Source organism: Branchiostoma lanceolatum, chromosome 10, assembly GCF_035083965.1.
Source record: "Branchiostoma lanceolatum isolate klBraLanc5 chromosome 10, klBraLanc5.hap2, whole genome shotgun sequence".
Classification (NCBI taxonomy): Eukaryota; Metazoa; Chordata; class Leptocardii; order Amphioxiformes; family Branchiostomatidae; genus Branchiostoma; species Branchiostoma lanceolatum.
Window position 1 is genome coordinate 11974653 of NC_089731.1, and position 21206 is coordinate 11995858.

The following is a 21206-nucleotide window of genomic DNA, read 5'->3' on the forward strand; positions in this document are numbered from 1 at the left end:
AGTTTTGTTTTAAAAGCAAATTGCGCAAGGTTCTCCTATGATATCAAATGTCTCATTTATAAGGCGTCAAGGCGACAAAACCAGCAATAACTCTTCACCTGATGTTATTCTTGTCATTGTGAACTTCTAAATGTTTGGTTAATTTCGTTCAATGCATATGTTCACTACTGACATTCTGTTTGAGGCTTCTGTCAAAATTTAGTCGTCAGCAAGAATCGTCATTCATTGTCAACAGTTAGGTATTTTGTAGGTGTTCATAAGTGCGCTTTTATGTTATTTTCCAAGTTGCTGTATTTTTTTCTTTAAAGTGAGAGTATAATTGTGTAAAAATGTATTTTTTTAAAGTATTCTGCGGGTTTCAGTGTATCTGTTGGGTTCTCCCGTTACTGTTGCAACCAGCTTAAACGCAACCAAAGCAATATTAGGGCCCCAAAAAAATGAAATTAACAACATGCTGAAATCTTTATGGTAGTGGCATTTACGTAATAACTTTACACCTTGAGCATTTTAAAACAGCACAAAATCAAGCCGTAAAATGAATGATCTCCTTAGTTTCCCCAGCCTACAAAAAAACCGCGACGATTTTCAGTGAGTTCTCACATCACACCGACGTAATATTTTTGCATCATGGATGTCGCTAAACATTGTGATAGCTTTGTTTGAACTAATCATGTATAGGAATGACTAAATAAATTGACTTTCAAATCCAATTTTCGGGCCCTAATATTGCTTGGGTTTCCTTTAACAAGCAATCACACCAGGCCAATGCTTTCTAGAACCAGAGAAACAATTGTAGGCACCATGTCGATAACATGTCCATGCAGATATTCTCATTCGACATCTTGTCAGCTTACTTTTTAAAGGTTTAAACTATAAATACCACTACATATATACGCCAAAAACAATGCTGTGCTTATGCACCAGCAAGTATCCAATGATAATAATACTAACCTAACACACCTAATCTACATAATGACGTAATGTAACATGCAAGGAGAGAATCAGAGAGAAACTGTGATAGTCGAGATATGAAGTATGTAATTTTCAACAATATGGTACATTCTTGGAGATACAAATTCCATATCAAAGATAATCTGCGTTTTGATTAGAATCAAGCTTTGCAGTTATTATAAATGTTTGGAGCAATGCAGGGTTGTCTGGGGTTTGTTCAATATGGTATACATTTCTGAATAGGTTCAATGTTGGTGAACAAGATCAGATTGAACGTAATTACTCGAAGAGAACTACTGTTATGATAAAATTTGTTTTTCAGGACCAGTATGTAAGAAGTGTGATTGGAATGGGAGTTCTATGTTCCTGTTATGTTGCCATGGTAATTGTGATGTCTGACTATAACAGTCGATGACGTCATACCTTCGCTATGCCATAGTTGTGCCTTTTCTGTCTGTCATGATTTCGAACTGAAATTCAAACATGTGGCCAGTGCTGTCTTCGCATGTATTACCTTATGTATTTCATATAAACAGATACGCTTAGGAATAATTCAGTTGAAGAAGAGTATAAGAAACTGATTATGGCAACTACTAAATCATGAAATACAGTTGAATATGTACTTATAGTGTGAGTCGCTTCACTCCTCCACTCCAGAAATTACAACCTGGTATGCCAAACTACTCATTTAAAAAGCATTACTAAAGAAGAGCACTGCTTTGTATCTGCAATAATTAATCTGTGGCTTCATATATCTACGTAACGTCCATGCAATTATGATAATGATATGTACATGTATGAACTAATGCAGTGAGTCAATAGAAACTGGGCTCATCATTGGAAACAATAATTAAGGAAATACAATGTAAAAAGTTCTATTTGTCCAACGATACTGGACCAAACGACAGGATTCAATCTATACCAAATGTACTGTATATCTTAGTAATTACGCGTCACTTGGACAACAATAAAGCACTCGTTTGAATCACATTTGCCTTCAGAGATTACTACAGTCAAATACATGTAGAGAATCAACGCTTCTATTTCTCTCGTTGCTGTCTCGGTGGATATCTAAAACGAACAAGAAATATCTCAAAGGTACAGAGGAAGCTATGACGTTACGTAACTGACGGGTATAACACTGATAACGCCCTAATTCTACCGCAGCAGGTACGTACCATGAACATACTAATATCGCGGGGTTTCAGTCTCTGATAAAAACAACCTGATGTCTGACTTTCAGGCGTCCTTTCCAAGGCCCTCATCGATAACTCTCATCGTCTGTGTTTGACATTTTAGGGATAATTCTCTTCCGTGTCGAGTATGTGTAATCATACGATGAAAGACGGTGGACACAAGGGAAGGTGTTCGAAAATCCATCGTTGTCGCAAGGTGCTCACCATAACAACGTGAGTCTACATGAAGGGGTGTCCTTGATTTGACCTTCGGTATCAATAATAAAGCTTAAACAATCCGTCTAGGTAGGCACCAGTCTCCGTGTAGCCCTCATCTATTGGTCACTCGGCTTTATCAACATTTATAAGCTGAAAAAGCCACCATTTGCCATGAAGACCTCTTCCTTCTTCATTTTGTCCGACATCCACGAAAACATATAAGCATCCAAAACAGCGAAACTAGAACAATCAATATATCACTATATTTTTTTCATCATTTTTTTCTTATCAACTGTTTATGTACTAAATAGTAAGACACACTCAGAGACTCTTTCCAATACGGTGTGACGAATTTTGAGATATGTACAGTAGAGTTCTCTTTCATGCCACTACACATCCTCCACTCTTCTGCCGTGACCTGATGGACCTTTGAGGATGTACGATAGGTGGCAAAGGCGAGAAAGTCAAACGGTAGTACAAGCTTGTCCTTCATAGAGAAACATTCAAAAACATCAAGTCACGCATCGATGTACAGATTCTGGCACGTTGGACATGTCTAATGTCGGGACAGTAGGAGCCGTAAGGCTGGACATCTACAGGCAGTCTGGTTCATCCTTATCTCTCGAGTGTCTTCAACCTACACATCCTCCTCCTTTGGCACCTTCACCCTAAGTAGGTTGGCCAGTAAATGGCGTTGAAGAGAAGAAACGCACAGGGGAAGATGATTCTTGACATGGAGTCAATCTTTTTTGCTTTGTCCATGAACTCCGTGGGGTTGACTGGTTTCTCTATAGACCCGCCGTTCTTTGCCTGGTCCTTGTTCTCGGCTTGTTGTGAGCCCCGCTCCGAGGCTTTGTTGAGCTGCTGCCCGCCGACGCTGTACCCGCTATAGTTAGACTTCTTTCTGTTCAGATTTTTGGCCTGTGGAGGGAGAAAAGTAGCTTGTTATGTTGTGCTACTTTGATCTTTCACATTTGATGTACATTTTGTTTGTATAGTTTGTTGTACATACATTTGATTTATCTTATTTGACCTTGACTTGTTATTTGTCTGGCTTTGAGCTCAACTTATGTTTGTTTTTCGTTCGTCGAAACGCATAATTTGTTGTATATTTCCATTGCTATAATTTGTATAATTAAATGGACTCCAAGAAGAATAGTGGTGTATCACTAATGGGTATCTTGATAAACCCAAACAAACCAAACCGAAAGAGCGGCCTGAAAGCCCAAGCTGTATAAATTCAACTACATTCTCGGGGGTCATAACCATTACTGTGTATATATATAAAAATGTTTAGAAGTAATAGTGTGGATGAAACGTTGGACTCAACATGTTGATTTGTTAATATATATTCATATATATTTTATGTATGAATTAATTCATTTGTATTCTCTTGCATTTTCGTATGTATAGATGTAGTAGACCTTACGAAAGTCGCTGTACTTTTGCTGTGTCAATCAAGATATCCTTTTGATCCATTGGAATGTTTGGTCGATCAGCCATTGCTAAAGTTTCACCGCTCTAGCGAGCTGTTGTCGATATGAGTCGTCTATTCTTATTCCATTTCTTTTGAAAGGTGATATACCTCGCAGGTACATACCATGACCATGCAAGGGTTAATTAAAGGTCGCTGTAAGAAATGTTCTGTATCAATATCGACTGCACAAAGTCAATATTTACGACACAAAAAATCGATATATGATAAAAGATGTCACGCGGCAACTATTTTCAACATAAAGTTATAGTCAAAGAAGTGAACTAAACGTCTTTTTTTTTCAGTGAAAGAGGTCCTTTTTGATAGGATCCGGATCATGTAATTGCCTTTCAAGCATGTTTCTATCATATATGTTTTGTCAGGTTTATCATACCGTGCTTATTCCCTTGAGGTATAATCATTGGCAGACAAATAAGAAATAAGTTTAAGGCTCAGAGTAAGTGTACCATGTCTTGGGCTCAGGTGGTGGAGAATTTGTAATTAACATTTCGTCTTGTTTTGAAAATAACAGACGACACGTTAGATTACTTGAGTTGACGTATCACCTTTGGGTTTCTTGTGACCGACTGCGTCAGTACACTTTGTCTTTGATTGATGTATTTCACACTTTTCTTGTGGACTTTGACGTGATTAACGTTGAATAAGGCATATTTGTAGATCTTAGTTCTCTCATTCTTTTAGAAAGTTTGACTATGCTGTCTTAGGTGAGGTAGGCTGAATAAAAGCTACTTGTCACAGACTGACACAATTGGCCACCAAGTGTACACGGTAGAAATAAGATCCTCTTTCTCACCTTTTCCTTTTCTTCCTGTTTTTGCTTCACCTTCTGTCTCCTTCTGGCCACCTCTTTGTCTTGCCTGGAGGTGAAGTTGACAGCGGCGAATTCTATCAACGCCGCGAAGACGAACATAAGACACACAGCCATCCAGATGTCTATGGCCTTGACGTAGGATACTTTCGGCTTGGCACCGCTGGACCCTGAGCTCTGCGTTGTCATGGTGAGCACGGTGGTAATTCCAAGCGCGACGCGCGCAGGCGCAGCCTCGATGTTGATCCAGAACGAGACCCAGGACAGGATGACGATGAGGATTGTGGGAACGTACGTCTGGATCATGTAGTACCCCATCTGACGTTCCAGTGTGAACTCTGCCCTCATCCTGGAGTACGAGCCTAGTGATTGGACAGGATCAAATTTGATTAACCTATCCAAACAAGCAAGACATAATGTGTTCGACAAAGTTAAGTTTTACTTGACTTACCTTACTTAGTTTACTTACCATTAGTTACGACAGGACGAAGCTCGAACCAGATTTCAAAGCATCTTCTATTGCACGCTGTTCTCTATCAGGGATTTCGACTATGCTTATCTATGAAGTAGCCAAATAAATGTACTGATTGGTTATTTGATACGGGTTGAATTTCAAAGATTCTATTATTTCATTTTCTGAACACTTGGAGAGTAAAGATATCAACTTAAACTGTAATTTCAGATATATCCTGAGAAACTGTTACCGTATTAACAGATACTCGTTATTCACTGCCGCGGAGGTTGGACAGCCCACCCAACATGTCTTACTGAACGTAAGGTTGTTTTAATCATGCTTAGGGTTAACGAAGTAAGTGCATTATCTTCTGAAGTAGATTCATCCCATCCCGAGGATTAAGGTAGTGAAGACGCCCCCCCGTTTATCGCATGCAACAGGTGTGGTAAAAACAGCAGTGTCCGGTCTTAATGCTGCCCCTGCTTGCGTTACCTCCGCCCACTAAGCTATTACTTGACATTAGGTAAAGCGGAGAAAATCCTTCGGGCTGTTATCTTAAATCCGACTCATACGTCATGCATGAGAGGCCGTGACCTGACTGAGAAAGTTCGTACAACTGCGTAAGGTTCTTGAAGCCAAAGATGAAGTTCAATCCATGTCGTCTACCATGTTCAAAGCAAAGCTATATATAAAAAATTTATTGCAAATACATGTCCGTGGGCAAATTGCAAGGGCAAACAACACAAATAGTGAGGAAAAATACAGTGATATTTAGGGCTACATCTATTGTTATGCTACATTTTTCTAAAATGTACATGATGCTAGTTTGGTTGGGTTTGACTTCTTCTTTTGAGGCAGTGGAAGACGAATTTACCCACTTCTTTCATAGGTTGTGGATTCTATATATATCTATCATCAACCATGTTTGAAGTTCTTTGTAGTATTGACCAAACAAGGAAGTAAAGGATGCTAGGCGTAATATCCAATACCGTATCGTTTTGTAATTGTATTGTGGTATCATAGTCTCATTACCCTACACATTGGGTACCTGCCTGTGGCACTGGCTGCAAATACACCTGATATTATATACTCAGACTTAAGATATGTCGTTCCACCGAATTAAGAACGACTTATCAAGATATGAATGGTCGCAGCCCTTTATGTCAGAGATAGTGTCGTCCCCAGTCTCTAGTCACGGTTGTCACTAGATTTTAGATTTAGCGCTCTGTGCATGTGCTTATGTGCACGTGATAGACATGTGATGGTCAAGTTGAGAAAGCTAGTAGACATTCACGGTCAAGCCAATGCTGAAACCCGCTCGGGAAATGCTCGGCAAACCCTCCCGGTCTCAGCCCTGCTCTTTTGAACGGACATTTTGGGTATTGCGAACGTCACTGGTAGTTGGTCATAAATGGTTAATGAGCTAGCCTTATTTGGCACATATAGCCGTTAGTGGCTCATGAATAATCAACGAGCTAGCCTTATTTGGCACAAACAGCCGTTATTTTGGTCTGAACCCAAAGTAGCGATGTAAGACGTAAGCTGATTGGCTGATAGCTTCTCAATGACCTTTGCTGTTTTTCCACGAGATGAGCTCGTGCCAATCCTCTGATTGGCTGAAAGCTGTTTGCTGGCGACGCCCCCAATACCCAAAATGTCCGTTCAAAAGAGCAGGGCTGAGACCGGGAGGGTTTCCGGGGGGGGGGAGGGGTCAGCGCTGCTTAAGGTGGGTGGTAGACAATAACGGTGAAGCCAATGCTCGTCTGTCACACGCAAGTACGCACATCATACACGCACAAAACGTAGATACAAAAGTTCCAACAGCATAAAATGTCAACACAATATGAACATTCATGCTATTTTTTTTATAGAAGTACACGGTGTAAATATATCGAAAAAAGTAAACTGTTTTGCAGGATCATATTTTGAATCTGGGGAAGGGAAGTAAACCAAAACGCTTTCGGTGTAATGTAAAGAAAGAACACTAAGCATGCATGGAAATCATCCAGCTATAATTCCAGAAAAATTAAACGAATATATTTTCTCATTCTTCTATACTGCATACACACCAAATTTGACAGACTACTGTCAGCAGAAACTTGCTCATTCTTATAAACACCAGATGATGGATTTAGTTGAAATGGTAGGTTAATGTCTGTGCTAAAACGTATTGTGGTGGTTTGAAATGGCAACATTCATTTGTACTCTGATGATTGTGACGGCAATGGTTTTGACTTGTACACCCTTTCACCTCAGACGTAACGTGTAAGACAATCGTCAGGGGTGCGTCAGTACCTGTGCTGTATTCCATTATCATTTGGGTCGTTACTATGCTGGTGATTGCGAACTGTGGCAATACCAGGTCGTCCGCAATAGCCACAGGCGTGTCTGTCTCTTTCCATACAAGTCGCACGTCGTCTGTCGTCATGCCGTCTGCAACACAAAGGCACCAGGCGTAAAGCAAGGGAACTGCAGCATATCTACATACCAGTGCTGTAATCCATAGTATACTGCATGTAACGTATCGAGACGATTCTGAACTGTGGGAGCTCCAGGTCGTCCGCTATTTGGACAGGGTTCTGCTCTTCTCCATTCTTCTTGAGATAGTTCCATTGTAGCCTCATGTCGTCTGTTGTCATCCCATCTGGAAGTAAAAATCAACGTGAGCATCCATTGAGTAAAACCACCCATGGAATATTGTACCTCACCTTGTCAGTGTTTTAGAGGATGCTGATGTGCCGTCAAGTTTTTGGCAACACCTCAGAGGAAAGCCTAATCAAATTTTGCCTTTTGCTTTCAAAGGGAATTGAAAATTTACTGGACAACTTCTACAGTTATGTGTAACCTCTTATGAAAGACTTGTTGGTGTTTGAGGAAATGAATAGTGGTGAGGTGAAATATTAATAAATGCAGTCCTGAAGTCAAGAGTAGATGAAGGTGGTCTGCAAACGATACCCAGTAATCTGCAAGGGAGAAAATGTAGAAGAATCAAAATAGTATGGTAATGTGCAACGTCGGTGCCTCTTGTAAACTAGTAAGAATCGGTTTCTAGCATGTAGTTGCTACAACTTTGAGATTAGCTTCTAGAGGGAGTATGTATGCACGCATTCATTGTGTATGACGTCAGTCGATGGCGTCGGGCAGTACAGAGTTAACGTAGATTAACATAATTCATGCTAATGAAACATCCATAAAATCTGTGACTTTAATAAGATAATATTTAAAAGGTACTAAGCAAAGAGGAACACATCGCAAGCTACACGTACAACGAAGTCACATAGTTGTTTCTGTTGTAGGATTCTTAGCGAAGCTCCGGCAGAAGCTAGCGACTGCCTACAAGGATATCTATGGCAAACTTTTCCGCCATAAGGCACTGAATTTTGCATACGACACGTCCACAACTGTCCTGACATATTGTTGTAAACCTGTCGTGTGACGCACGTCACAGAATGTCTTACTGCGTTATGCAATAAGCCTCTCATACTTCCAGGTACGCATGCGCAGCAACAGGAATGGTTGGTCAAAGGTCAAGGCCTCTGTGACGTTAATAAAACACGTCTGGACATTGTTATGCAAATTGAGACAACGGTCGAGACAATAACTGTTTACAAGCCAGGGGCCTACACCTGTGACATATTACCAACAATTCCTGGTGACGCACATGCGTACTCGGAAGTTTGAACGCGCTTATTCTAAAGGCTGCGTCATCGCACTCATCCATCGCGAAACATTGAAGCGACGTTCGACTGAGTACGACTTACAGCTTTCCAGCTTCATCGGGCAGACCTGTTGATCCATTGGGAACCGCTGTAGCTTCATCGGACAGGCTAGTGTTAGTGTTAACCTGGAGGGATAGAGGAATATGAGAACGTAGTGTCAGACATATAGCAGGTAGAGCCTGGAACTAAAACAGGATGACACTCAGGCTATCAGGAATATTCATACAAAGAAACAAATGACACTGCAATTCTATAAAGCTGTAATATAAATGATGAGTGCAACGAGTCCAGTTTTCTTACATCGAATCTTTGGCCTTCTTCAGAATGCATGATCACGTTTCCCTATACACTTGTGTCAGTACGTTACATGAGGATGAGGTCAACATTGGTAGGTGTGAGGAATATGTAACGGCTAGAATCGAATGTTTTTACCTGATACTGTATAATATTTCTCCTCTAGAGTTAACCCTCAATAGTTTGTTCTCTGTCGTCACGTAATGGAAGTCGGCACCCTTTTCGTTGGTGAAGAAAGTGTCTGGCACCCAGATTTTCTTCAGCAGGCTTGGGTCCAAGCTGACGCTGTCGCTGTATCCCATTTCTTCGTTTTCCTCAAAGGCAAGTCTTCGGTCGGTCCATGTTTGGCGCAGGAAGATGTTCAACCGGTAGTCCTACAAAAGGAACGTTGTTTTACAATGCTCTACATGTATATATATGAACAAAAATAGCCATTATCCTATGAACTCTTCACATTTCTATTCTCGTTGTTTGAAATGGTTTTGATTGATTGTGACGAATGGATTATAGAGAAAACACGCTAAATTACATAATCTGTGTATTGCCAATTTATAGGCGAGAAGCTGCCCGTAGGGAGTACTTCATAAGTTACCTGAATCGTCTAACGGATTATGGCTGCCATATAACGCACAGGCCAAGCCATAACCAGTCACATTACATCCAACCTGCTTAACTCTAGCCTGGAATCCAAACCTATTATAGCTCCCGAGAAATTTGCAGAGAGGGGACTCGGGAGCTAAAATAGGTTTGGATTCCAGGCTAGCTTTACTCACTACTAGAAATCTCACTAGTATTTATGATAGCTAGTGCCTAGGCTGAAATGGCGCGTATATCAATTACTAGTATGTCACTCAAGAACTTTCTGTACATTACGGATAGACCACTAGAAAGTGCGGCACCCAAATGTGACCGTAGAAGTGCATTTGAACCTTTCAACTTCTCATGTGAAGAGGATAGGAATGGCGGGCACTAAGTGCTATTGTGAGTTCACATGACTCTACAGACGATACATTTGGCTTCAGTCCCGCCCAAACCGATAGGGATCAAGATCAACCTACCAACTCTGCGCAGCTTTCCTCGCGCAGAGATCATTGTACCCTCGCGAGCTGTGCACAAATACACTCAACAGCGCACTTGGATATGGCCAAGCCCTCAGCTATCGCTACGCATTAGGGTAGGAATAGTGATGTATATAAGGGGGGAGGGGAGCCGTCCGTACGTAAATTGACTACCAAGGCTCCCTTTGCGCTATTCTGGGCCCGTCTTCTTCTAAACCTTTTCTCGAGATTAGTATCATAATTAGTTGCGGCGCAAGAGGATACCAGTTGCGCTAATTCATCTGCTGTCTTATACAGGATCTTAACTTATTTCTTAGTTTTATGTCCTCTGCGGTATCAGAAATGCCATCGCCACCTGTGAGAAATATTTACGAGCGCTGCATCACAGATGTGTGCAAATGTTTCATCAATTAGGTCAAAGGTCGTCCACTGGTGAACCCAGCTAAAGTGCTTGCTGTCATACAGTGTTATATTGAAATTGCATGAATGGGAATATCGATTCCATCTGCAAAACATATTACTGGAGTTTGGAAAAATTCATTCCATAAAATTTCTTCATCAATAACTTTTCATTTATTTTGCCCTGAGGGCGCGATATATGTGAGATATAAAGATTATAAATGGCATCATTGTGAAGATCACAAGCCACAACGCCACGGATGGCTATTCTCACTCTAGATGACTATCATAAAATCAGCCACCAGTAATAAATTGGACAACCATGTCAAACCATGGTAAGTATAAAAGTTTCAATGATCAACTGATGTTTCAGCCCATTCTTTCAATGGCTTGGTTACAGAAATAAGAATGTTTTCAGTATTGTGAGTATCATCATTGACTGACAGTTGTTAACAGTGCAACAAAACTATGATTCATCCTTGATACGTTGATGAAGGTTAGGCATATTATAAGATTTGCCAAAAGTAGTAACTCAAGCAGCTGGATAAAATTTTGAAACAGTCGGACGTTTCAGACAGCATCTGCTATCTTTCGTCAGTGACTAAGAAAAGATCTGGCAGAACCAGGTTTTATACCAAAACTGAATAGATATGTATGATTCATCCTGTTTTATATGTCTTTATATTTTTGTCAAGAATGGGCTATATCATACGGTTACGTATGGTGGTAGAGGTTGAAACGTATCACATTTGGACAGTTGAGTCTTTTCATGCAGTAGACGTCTAGCCTGAATACCAGCCTCCGTAGTGACCGTTGGTTCAATGTTCACCACGGTTGGCAAGCGACAAGAATTGAGCCAGCGGTCACTACGGAGGCTGGTACTCAGGCTAGTAGGCGTCAGCAGATATGTTACCAGTGAACATGGCTGACAAGTTCTGAAGTTGTCACCTGCAAACTATCTGACCAAAGTTAGCTCAATAGGAAACTTGGCGTAAAACTTGGCACGGGTCCGCATCTATTAGACACGGGGCGACTAATCGGTTACTCCCCATCCATTGTACTCTTTGAGAGCATGACCTTCTACAGTGAAGGCACCAATCGATGTCTAGGTATCATAAGTTGAGATATGAAAAGCTTTTTGCCTCTACATCGCAACACGAAGCGATTTACTTATATTTTTCATGTCACAGCTTTTTTGGGGTTGGCAACTAACAGTTGTGGATAGAATATTTACCATTAAGTACGTCGGTCTTGTCAAGTCTAAAGTCAGCAAAACGTAGTCGCCTGGTTATTATTAGCTAGAAAAGTGTGTTTTTCTGTGCGGTTATGGGGGTTGTGGTGAAGTTGAAACACGTTGGTGTAAATTATATATTGTGTTGTGATACTTTAAAAGTGAGTTTTCACAAGCCAAACTTGTCAAACGTTTAATTGTGAAAGCGGCATCTCTACCCTCGTTGTCTTTGTGTAGCTTCTTCTTCTTAAAACACTCCTTTTGTTATGTTGGCCGTCCTAATAAGTATTCTATACTCGTCTGTTCAAGATGAACTATGACACTAGTCTCTCAGAAGTACGCTTTTCCAGGAAAGATCTATTAGAGAACCTTTACATAACGCAGCGGTACCTTTCTGCGGAAAGGTAAAGGCCCTGGAGGCCCGGCATGTTTAGCTTCATGTAGAGGGAGGGTGGTAGAGACTTTGTGAGTGATGTTTCCATGTAAAATGGATAAAGGTGGGAGAAAAGGACGATATTTTTCGATCACACACACTGTCATCCCAGTACAGGGTCATACGTGTTGTCTCACAGGGCACCTTGCGAGGTGTTTAGTGACAAACGTGATAAATGTAGAGAGAGGACACCCCTAGGATCACAGGTGGCGGGAAATACCGAGAGGTCCCACAGAGAACGGGAAATGTGCCCCCGTGGAATTCATTCCACAATTTTGTGGCGAAGAAATATGACCCAGCTCACGATTGCCTTGTTATCGAAGGTGAGCGATAATCAGTAGAAATATGGCGGGATTATATGTATAACCAATGGCTTATAAGTGCTGTGTAATTGTGTGTGCTCATGAGATGCAATTCTTCACCTCGTGGATGCTAGGCGGTAGAGGAGCTTTTTCGTTCCTTATTACGCTATCTGATATAGAAATATTCTATTCTGATTATGAATCATCAGCAATACTTTTGCAGTGACTGAATATTTAAATAAAAAAAGTATAAAGCATATATCTTCACAATTTTGACATTGGCTGCCTTCTACCGTGGTCGAAATAGAGACAATGCCTGGTACGCTGACACTTACACTACACATTTCATTGTCCATTCAAGATTAATTTTGTAACACTTACCACAACGCCTTGCATGGCACTGTATCATTCAAGATAATTCTTGTGTATACTTTTATGAATAGTTCACTAGTATGTAGAAATGGGATTCCTGATCTCCAAGTTAAATCTCCAGATATTGTTCGCCGTAGCATATAAGATGGATCGTAGACGTTTTTCTGTAAACGATTACACAAGACTTCATACTCGAAGACAAAGATAGTTCTTGTGTATACTTTCATAAATAGTTTCTGCTGTTAAAGTGGAATTTCTGATCTTCAAATCTCCATACTAGTATATTGTTCGCCTCAGGATACAAGATGGATTGCGGACGTTTTTCTGGAAACGCTTACACAAGACTTCATACTCAAAGACAAAGATAATTATTGTGTATAATTTCATAGATAGTGAAGTAGAAGTGGAATTCCTGATCTCCAAATCTCCATACTAGTATATTGTTCGCCTCAGGATATAAGATGGATCGACTACGTATTTCTGGAACCGCTTACACAAAGACTTCATACCCCGAACGTCAGGTTAAGAGATTCTTTTTTGAGATAACGTGAAGCGATTGTGCGAGGGTCGCGCCCGCGTTCCCCTTCCCATGACCACATCGTCCGTCTCTGCCATCTCCGCGCCATTCACCCCGAAATTACCTGTCGGCCGGACCGTACCTGCCGTCAGAATTATACACACGTAGCATTTTAAGAGTTCATCTCGTTCTGCGCTCGATACTCGCCGTCTGCACAGCTTATCGCGCGATTTGGATACGAGGCAATGTAGAGTATTACATGAAGAGTCCTCTCTCTACATATCCAAACACGTTTATCAACCGCAGAGACAAGGCATGCGGTTAATAATTTTCTGCGGTCAACCCCATGGTTTTCAAAAATGAAATACATCCTTTTATTCAGATGGTTATTTTAGTCTACTTGATCATCTTTTGTGTAAAATTACTCACAAAGAAATGATCGACCATAGCACCATTAAAATTTGCATTGAAAAAATGCATCAGACTTCCTCTTCCAGAGACCAATGCAGAGAAATCATTGAGCACTGTTGGACTTTCTATAGTCTAATGATTATTAGGTGAAATGGTTGCAATGGTTGCGATCAAAGCCATCATTTTGTATCCGATCATCAAATTAAAACTTGCTGTTTTCACAAGAAACTAGTTGCGAGATCAGCCTGGGCTTGCAGACTTCTCATTACTATATTCGTGCAGGGTTACCTCATTCTAATTATGACGTCATATCCTCCCAGAATACACTCCTGGAATTTCCGTTTACCACAAAACGTTATGCAAGAGGAAAGACACTTTAATCTTTCGATCTTTTGATGTCTTTCAACACAAAACATGCAATTATTGGGGCAGCCTAATTGTAATCTGTCACCGGAGGAAACTATCGACAATTGTGCGATTACCATCTATTATCAGTGATAAATGCCGTGGGTTCCACATTTAATGTCTCTGATGTAATCAAATTTTGGACTTCTATTAAGTCGAATTAATCAGGATGTTGATAGGGGTCATGATAGGCCAAAGATGCATGGGAAAAGCAGGAGACCGTGAATACCTAAAGATGGCGTCTACGGATTTGCTGTTGCTTCCGTTCCGGATTTCGTGTGGAAATCATTGGTGAACGTGAACAATACAAAACAATATAACGTATTCTTTTTATTCTAAAGAAATGGTATTGCTAGTTTAAAGGTAGTTACAGATCTCTTAGACCTTTGGTTGTTTTTTCAATGAATCTTGAATATTGACGGCCATTCATATACTTAGAATTATCAACATATTTGTTCTTGTCTTACTGTAAATTCCCAAATATGTTTTATAGTGTTGTTTTTTTCCTGCGGTTACATCCAATTTTAAGGAGATTTAAGGAATGATATACTGTTCTCATGTAAAATTTCTCCTATTAGTTTGGACGAAATGACGTGAACATAAGAGGAACAACATTGTGAGGTCATAGGTCAGGAAGATGGCTGTCAGTAGTCTATTAGTGTGAGTTGGATAGCTTTTAATCTGTAAAATATCGTACCTCCAACAAATTATCGTTGTATATTTGTACAAGTTGATGATACCTGATGTTGTATAGGGTACTTTGTATGAATGATTTTTATGAATTTGTTCTTTTTAGAATACAAAGTTCCTTCGCCCACAATGTATATTACATTACGCACACTTCATCCTATTTCGTTTCTGCAGTTATTGCAAAATTATCTTTATATGAACCCCTAAATATGCCTGAGTGTACATCTGTTGCTTCCCCTAAGGAATCCCGTGTACGCTGGGATGTTCACTTAACTGATGACTTGTTTTTTCATTTGATTTGTGCCCTGACAGATGTGTCTCTTATGTACATATATTTCCGCGTACGTACACAGGAGACATATCCGGGACATTCTGCAAAGTTATGCCAGACATTCGGCTCTTTTACGTTATCTCTCGGGCTGCCCTGTTAGGGTCCCGCCATCTTGGCGTCATCTACTGCTTACTTCCCGTGCACGATTTCTCACAAAAGCTTCGGGTCCCCGTCGACTCTATACGTTTAGCGGAAGACGTAATGCAGAATAGCGCTTTGAAGCCAAGGCCAGCTCAGGGTCTGCGTCTAAGTGTAAGGTTGGGATGACAGAGATTTGTTGAACGTCTCCACGGAAAGCCCGGCCGCTAGATGACGCAATGCTTCAGATATTCCGCCCACTCCTTTGTCTGTGGTGCGCAGACTGCTTGACATATAGACAAGCATATCGTGTCTGAAATGTAAAACCAGTTGAATGCAGGTTTTCAGACTTACCATGGTTGTTTCTGAGATTGAGTCAAAACTGTTGACGTAGATATCACAGGAAACATTCACTGAAGGTCCTAGAAGAAAACGAGGTACCATTGGTTATATCTGAGATATTCATTGAATATATAGGAAAATATATCAAAGAATGTCTAGACGTTAGAAAATTTCCCAATGATTGTTAAATCTCATGATTCCATACTATACACTTTTGTATCAGGTAAATTAGCCTCATAGAACTGTACAATTGTTGTGCAATAAATTTATATATGATAAACTTTGCTCTTCAAGAATGATGTTGAAGGTAAACTATGGAGGATTCTTTTCATAGCAAGCAAGGCCCAAAGTGCAATACTTGAATCAATGTATCCTTATACTTGTTGTTTACATAGTTTACAGACATATCGCAACAACGTAATTCTGTTAGATTCTCTTTGCTGACTTAAGAACATGGTGTAGAGAAACTACAATATTAAACTGTTATCTGTTTGTCCTGAGAATTGGCTTTTCGGGACAGATATCTGAAGAAGCGCATGTCCTTTCAGATAGGCACAATCGATTGTTCAACTTGAAGGGTGATATAGAATATGATATCTTTCCATTATCGAATTTTCCTTGTGATGCCTTGGACATGACTATCTGGTTCCTGAGTGAAGCACTACGACGTGATGGTTTCTATATACATTTAGACACGATGCACATATAGATAGTATTGATTTAGATGTAGTTAGATGGACACATTCGTCACATATGTAAGATTATAGGAATATTACACAATAATCACATTGGATATGAGGCGGAGTTACGGCGTAGGTGGTTCATGATAATCCTATGTAATACATCCTGTAGAACTAGAGTCCATCAATGGCAGGTTTTTCGATCGACCCGATCATCGATACAGAACTTCGAGTTAAACCATGTATATACAGCGCATCGTCACAGGATTTAGACCGCAATCAATTGACGATTTAGGGGCTCAGCAATGGCTCTAAATTCACTCATTTCTTTCAATAAAGGCACGGCATATCGACCTTAGCGCAATCTTCTGTTTATCATCTGTGGTTCAGCCGCTAACGTTATAATGCGGATAGATTAGGCCGGCACAACAGAGTAAGTTGCTGTATGATTCCGGTAATTCTTTAAACAACCAGAAACCGATTGATTTGTGATGGTGAACCTTTTATTAATTACATGGTGTGGGATGGAAATTGCATTTTGTGACCTTTTTTGATATTAAAAAATTGTTCAGTACTGCAGTATTAATTAGTTCTGTCTTAAGCTTCGTCTATTGATTTTGATTTCTATGCTAATGAGTTTATGATTTATAATAGTGCCGGCATGGATGACGTCAACGATCACTTGAGTTACCCAAATGTATGTTAGGACATTTATTTCAAAAGTTTAAAAAAAGTCTGCTTACAGATTCAGAAGAATGGATTTCAGCTAGATATTACTTCATCCATACGCATATCAATAGATTCATGTAAATTATATTCGAAATTAATTCATTGTTATTGAGGAATTAATACGAATCTGTTATCATATATGATCACAAAGCAATACTGAATTGCACAAAAGGCAAAAAAAAACTGATTCTATCGCCCTTAACAAATGTCGTTGTTGACCCAAAAAACACGGGGCAACATTGTTTAAAACAGTTCAGCTAAACTTTAGAACATTGCAAAAATGATGAAGTTCGAACCTTGCTATAGGGTAAATTAATATAATATCATAATGGTTTTGACAATAATCGTCAAGCATATCGTAGCGCTTAAAATGCTGAACAGGTCAAACAAATTGAATTGCAACACTAAGCATTAAAACATTAAACACATTACCCAAAAAAACGCCACGTAGTTTCTAGATTCAACCCCTCATTATTAGACATATGGTTGTGTAATACTATGCACACAGAAGACACTTTGACATTAATTGTAGCTTAAATTATCTTTCCTAAAGCTTACTTTGAAATGATTCTATTAGTTGATTTTCTGATGCATATAATCAACTGCTGCGAGCCAAGACCTATCTATTTACATTTAAACTAATTAATTCGTCATGGGATAAGGTTATATGGGTTCACAATGACAGAAATTACTGGGCATGACAGTTATTACTGGGAAGGAACCTTGGAAGATAATCAATGTCATTAGAGCTGTATAAATGTCGGAGGTTGTTCTTATTTCTGATTCAGTGTGTACAATTGCTGACAACACTTTAAATTTCTGTAGCTAAATGACCTAAAGGTATATGCTTCCATTATCTTACACTGACTCAGCTATGATTTAATGACAAAGGCCATAATTTCCAAAAAATAGATGTCTTGTCAAAAAACAAACATGATTGGTTTTGGTGTTGCCCTATACATCATCTAGAAGCACCAATACCGATTACGACGATAAGTAATTATGAAATAATGATATTTTGAAGTTTCTAGAATAGAATTCATACTAGAATTGCCAGTTTGCTTCGCATATAACGTGACAGAAAAGCAAAATATTGTCAGACTTCAAAGACCGATTCATTGAGACAGGATATTTCTGCAATTATACCATGCAGGGATGGATTTAGGAAGGAAGGTATTAGATCTAAGCTCCCGTAATGACGTTGTTTGCGTCGTTGGCTCCACGGTGTCTATGGGAGGGGTGTCAAAGACAGAAGTCGTCTTGAAATAGTCATGGATGGCGTTGATAGTCTTGTCAAAGACAAGTTCAGATTTTGCTTGCAGTTTCTGAATGTCTCCTACCTAGGTCCGTTTTTCATAGTCATCAATGTCATTATTATCAGAACAGTGTTTCCAATCTCATATTAGCGTTACCGCAAATTTTGAAATTAAAATGTATATGACAAAACTTATCATGTAGGTTGGCATCAGCTCAGAAACACAACCGAACGTTATCTACATCAAAAGACCGCTATAGTATTCAAAATAATGTCTTGTGTACGGATTGATGCTTTAATATAAATGTCATCTATACATATAAATGATTTTCTTATTTTTCTCTTTCTATGTGTACGGGGGTCAGTATTCTATAGATATATGCTTTGATATAAGTCGATGTTTTACAGGCTAACACATAGCTTGACACACACGGTAGAGCATGATTTTTCAAAACAGCTTTTTGAAACAAATAAAACAATATTCTCGAGCTTTCAACATCTAGATGACCTCCAAAAAACACCTTTCTACTAAAATCACAAAACGTTGGACTTTTCATCAGCCTCTGCCTTCGGAGAAGAAGTCGACCCCCCAGTAATTTATGTAGAAAATTAATTAGATGTATAGAATAGACACGTGTTACTAATTTTACTGATTGTACCGCTGCAATTAGCCTACGGGTATGCATTTGCAAATAAAAGAATATATTTGAAAGTTTGCAAAGTGCCTGTTGCTGTGTACATGTAGGCCCTGGGGACATCTATGGAATGAGAAGTTTTATTGCAAGTTCATGCCCGTTGGCTAATTGCAAATACATGGTAGAAACATAGCGAAAAACATACATGTGTCAGTGAACTGTGACTGAGTTTGTTGTAACAATAGGCTATTAATACTAAATACGACTGTTGGCTATATCTGGACAAGCTGGGCTTGACTTCTTTTTTGAAAGCAATGGAAGACGAAAAGTCCCACTTTTTCTAGAATTTGTGGGTTTTGTGATTTCAAGAGAAAAGTAGCTTTTTGTTCATCCGTGAATGTGTAAAAGTAGGGGTATTTCGTGGTAACTTGTTTAAACAATTCGGTTCTTTCGTCATGGTTAACTGGACAACTGGAAATAAAATGTTTTTGTCTTCCACCGCTTTGGACATATAGTATTTACAAATTCTTTGCACACTGGTAATCTCTTATAGAGTACTACGTAACTCTGAGACAAATTGCAGCTCAACAGAAAAAGGCCAAGGAACTTGGTATTTCCTCAGTTCGTTGGCCGTCGTTCACATACATGTACCAATTTGTTTTACTTCAATCAATGTCCACTAAATTGCTCCTTTTTCTATTGAAAGTAGGATCACGCTTTTAGATAGACTCAATTCCGAACTTGATTACGTTTCTGAAAGGCCAACTGGTAAATTCACTAACGAATCGGTCGCAATGTTGCCATTGCTATTAGGAGACATACTACCTTGAATGAGAATCATCTTTTCACGACATTTTGTATAAAAATATATATCGACCTCAAACTGCAATTAGATTCCTGGCATTTGGTTAAGGGGGAGATAGCTAAACTGGTGTGAATGAATAGTTGATCCGCGGTTCTTATAAAACTTGATGGCTGAAACGATGTGAACAAAACCGTTGAAATGTCAACAAATCTCATGTGGAAGCTCTTCATGTGAGATTGTACCAGGATGCCAAGTATCGATGTTTGTCCAATATCTTGGATTGCCTACATGTAAACACCAACGAAATGACAATGATTTTAGAGTTTCGAGACTCTAGTTCACATTAGTCTTAATTTGGCAATAATCTATGGGTACAACATTAATGAAATTCAAAATTCTAAGAGACAGTATTCAGAAGCAATTGTTACATAACCATCTTACATACATACAGGCACAATCACATTCACGTATTATATATGTACATAAACTCGATCACTCTCTCACTCATGCACTCATTCACTTACTCGATCACTCGCTCATTCACATTCACATCCTCATTCTAACGCTCTACTTTCCACATCTCATGCGCCAACAGGGAGTGAAAATATTGAATAGGGCAAATTCATCATTCACATACACTTCTGAATATATCCTTGTCAGGATATATGACTGTAGTTTCGCTTCACCAAACGTGCATTTACCATATTTCAACAACTGTTTTCCATATTCCTTACATTCATTCATTGCCCATGTTAACCGATTTGTTAACGACTTTATCCCTTCTACACATCTCAACAACCCATACCAAATACACCCATCTATTTCTCTTCCCAACCAACCAACCAACCAACCAACCAACCAACCAACCAACCAACCAACCAACCAACCAACCAATCATCCCTTCGTCCATTCCTCATCCACCCTGTCGTTAATTATAAGGCACCTGAAGGTGAAGCCATGGTTAGAATATAAACTAGTGGTTGTAAGTGAGCAGAGTTGTGTCTTTCTAATAACACGGACAAACGATCTTGAATGATGTAAGAAAAATTGTCCCCGTAAACAGGGCAAAACAAAATGCCAGTTGTGACTACAATGTTTTTGTATTGATGTCTTGTAGTTAACAGATCCCTGCTAAGGGTTTATAGCTAGCAAAGGGCTGTATTCGGTTAACTTTTTTTGAGGGCTATCTTATTTAGAACTGAAAGGAGGAAAGCTGTTGATGAATGAAGAGACATTGGGAATCGTGGCAATGGCAAAGGGGGTCTTGCCACATAGGGATCACATTGCACTGTTATTACTAAAAATTCTAGAAAAAGTGGGCCTTCCATTGCCACAAAAAAGAAGTTAAACTCAGCTTGTCTAGGTATAGCCAACAGTCGTATTCGTATATTGTTACAACACATTCAGTCACAGTTCAC

General features: G+C 39.5%; 1 protein-coding gene across 4 annotated transcripts in view; it reads right to left on the bottom strand.

Moving 5' to 3' along the window:
• Positions 1-1018: 1018 nt before the first annotated feature.
• The window catches only part of LOC136443244 (glycine receptor subunit alpha-2-like), a 71484-nt gene continuing 51296 nt past the window's right edge, over positions 1019-21206 (bottom strand). For 3 of the 4 annotated variants that reach the window (XM_066440407.1, XM_066440406.1, XM_066440408.1), the window contains 6 exons: positions 15697-15764; positions 9254-9489; positions 8864-8946; positions 7591-7746; positions 4634-5010; positions 1019-3266 (listed from right to left, as the gene is read on the bottom strand). In XM_066440407.1, coding sequence (XP_066296504.1) covers positions 3009-3266; positions 4634-5010; positions 7591-7746; positions 8864-8946; positions 9254-9489; positions 15697-15764 — 1178 coding nt within the window. In that variant the 3' untranslated portion in view covers positions 1019-3008. Of the gene's footprint in view, positions 3267-4633; positions 5011-7397; positions 7536-7590; positions 7747-8863; positions 8947-9253; positions 9490-15696; positions 15765-21206 lie in introns of all 4 variants that reach the window. The other variant, XM_066440409.1, reaches the window with a different exon arrangement.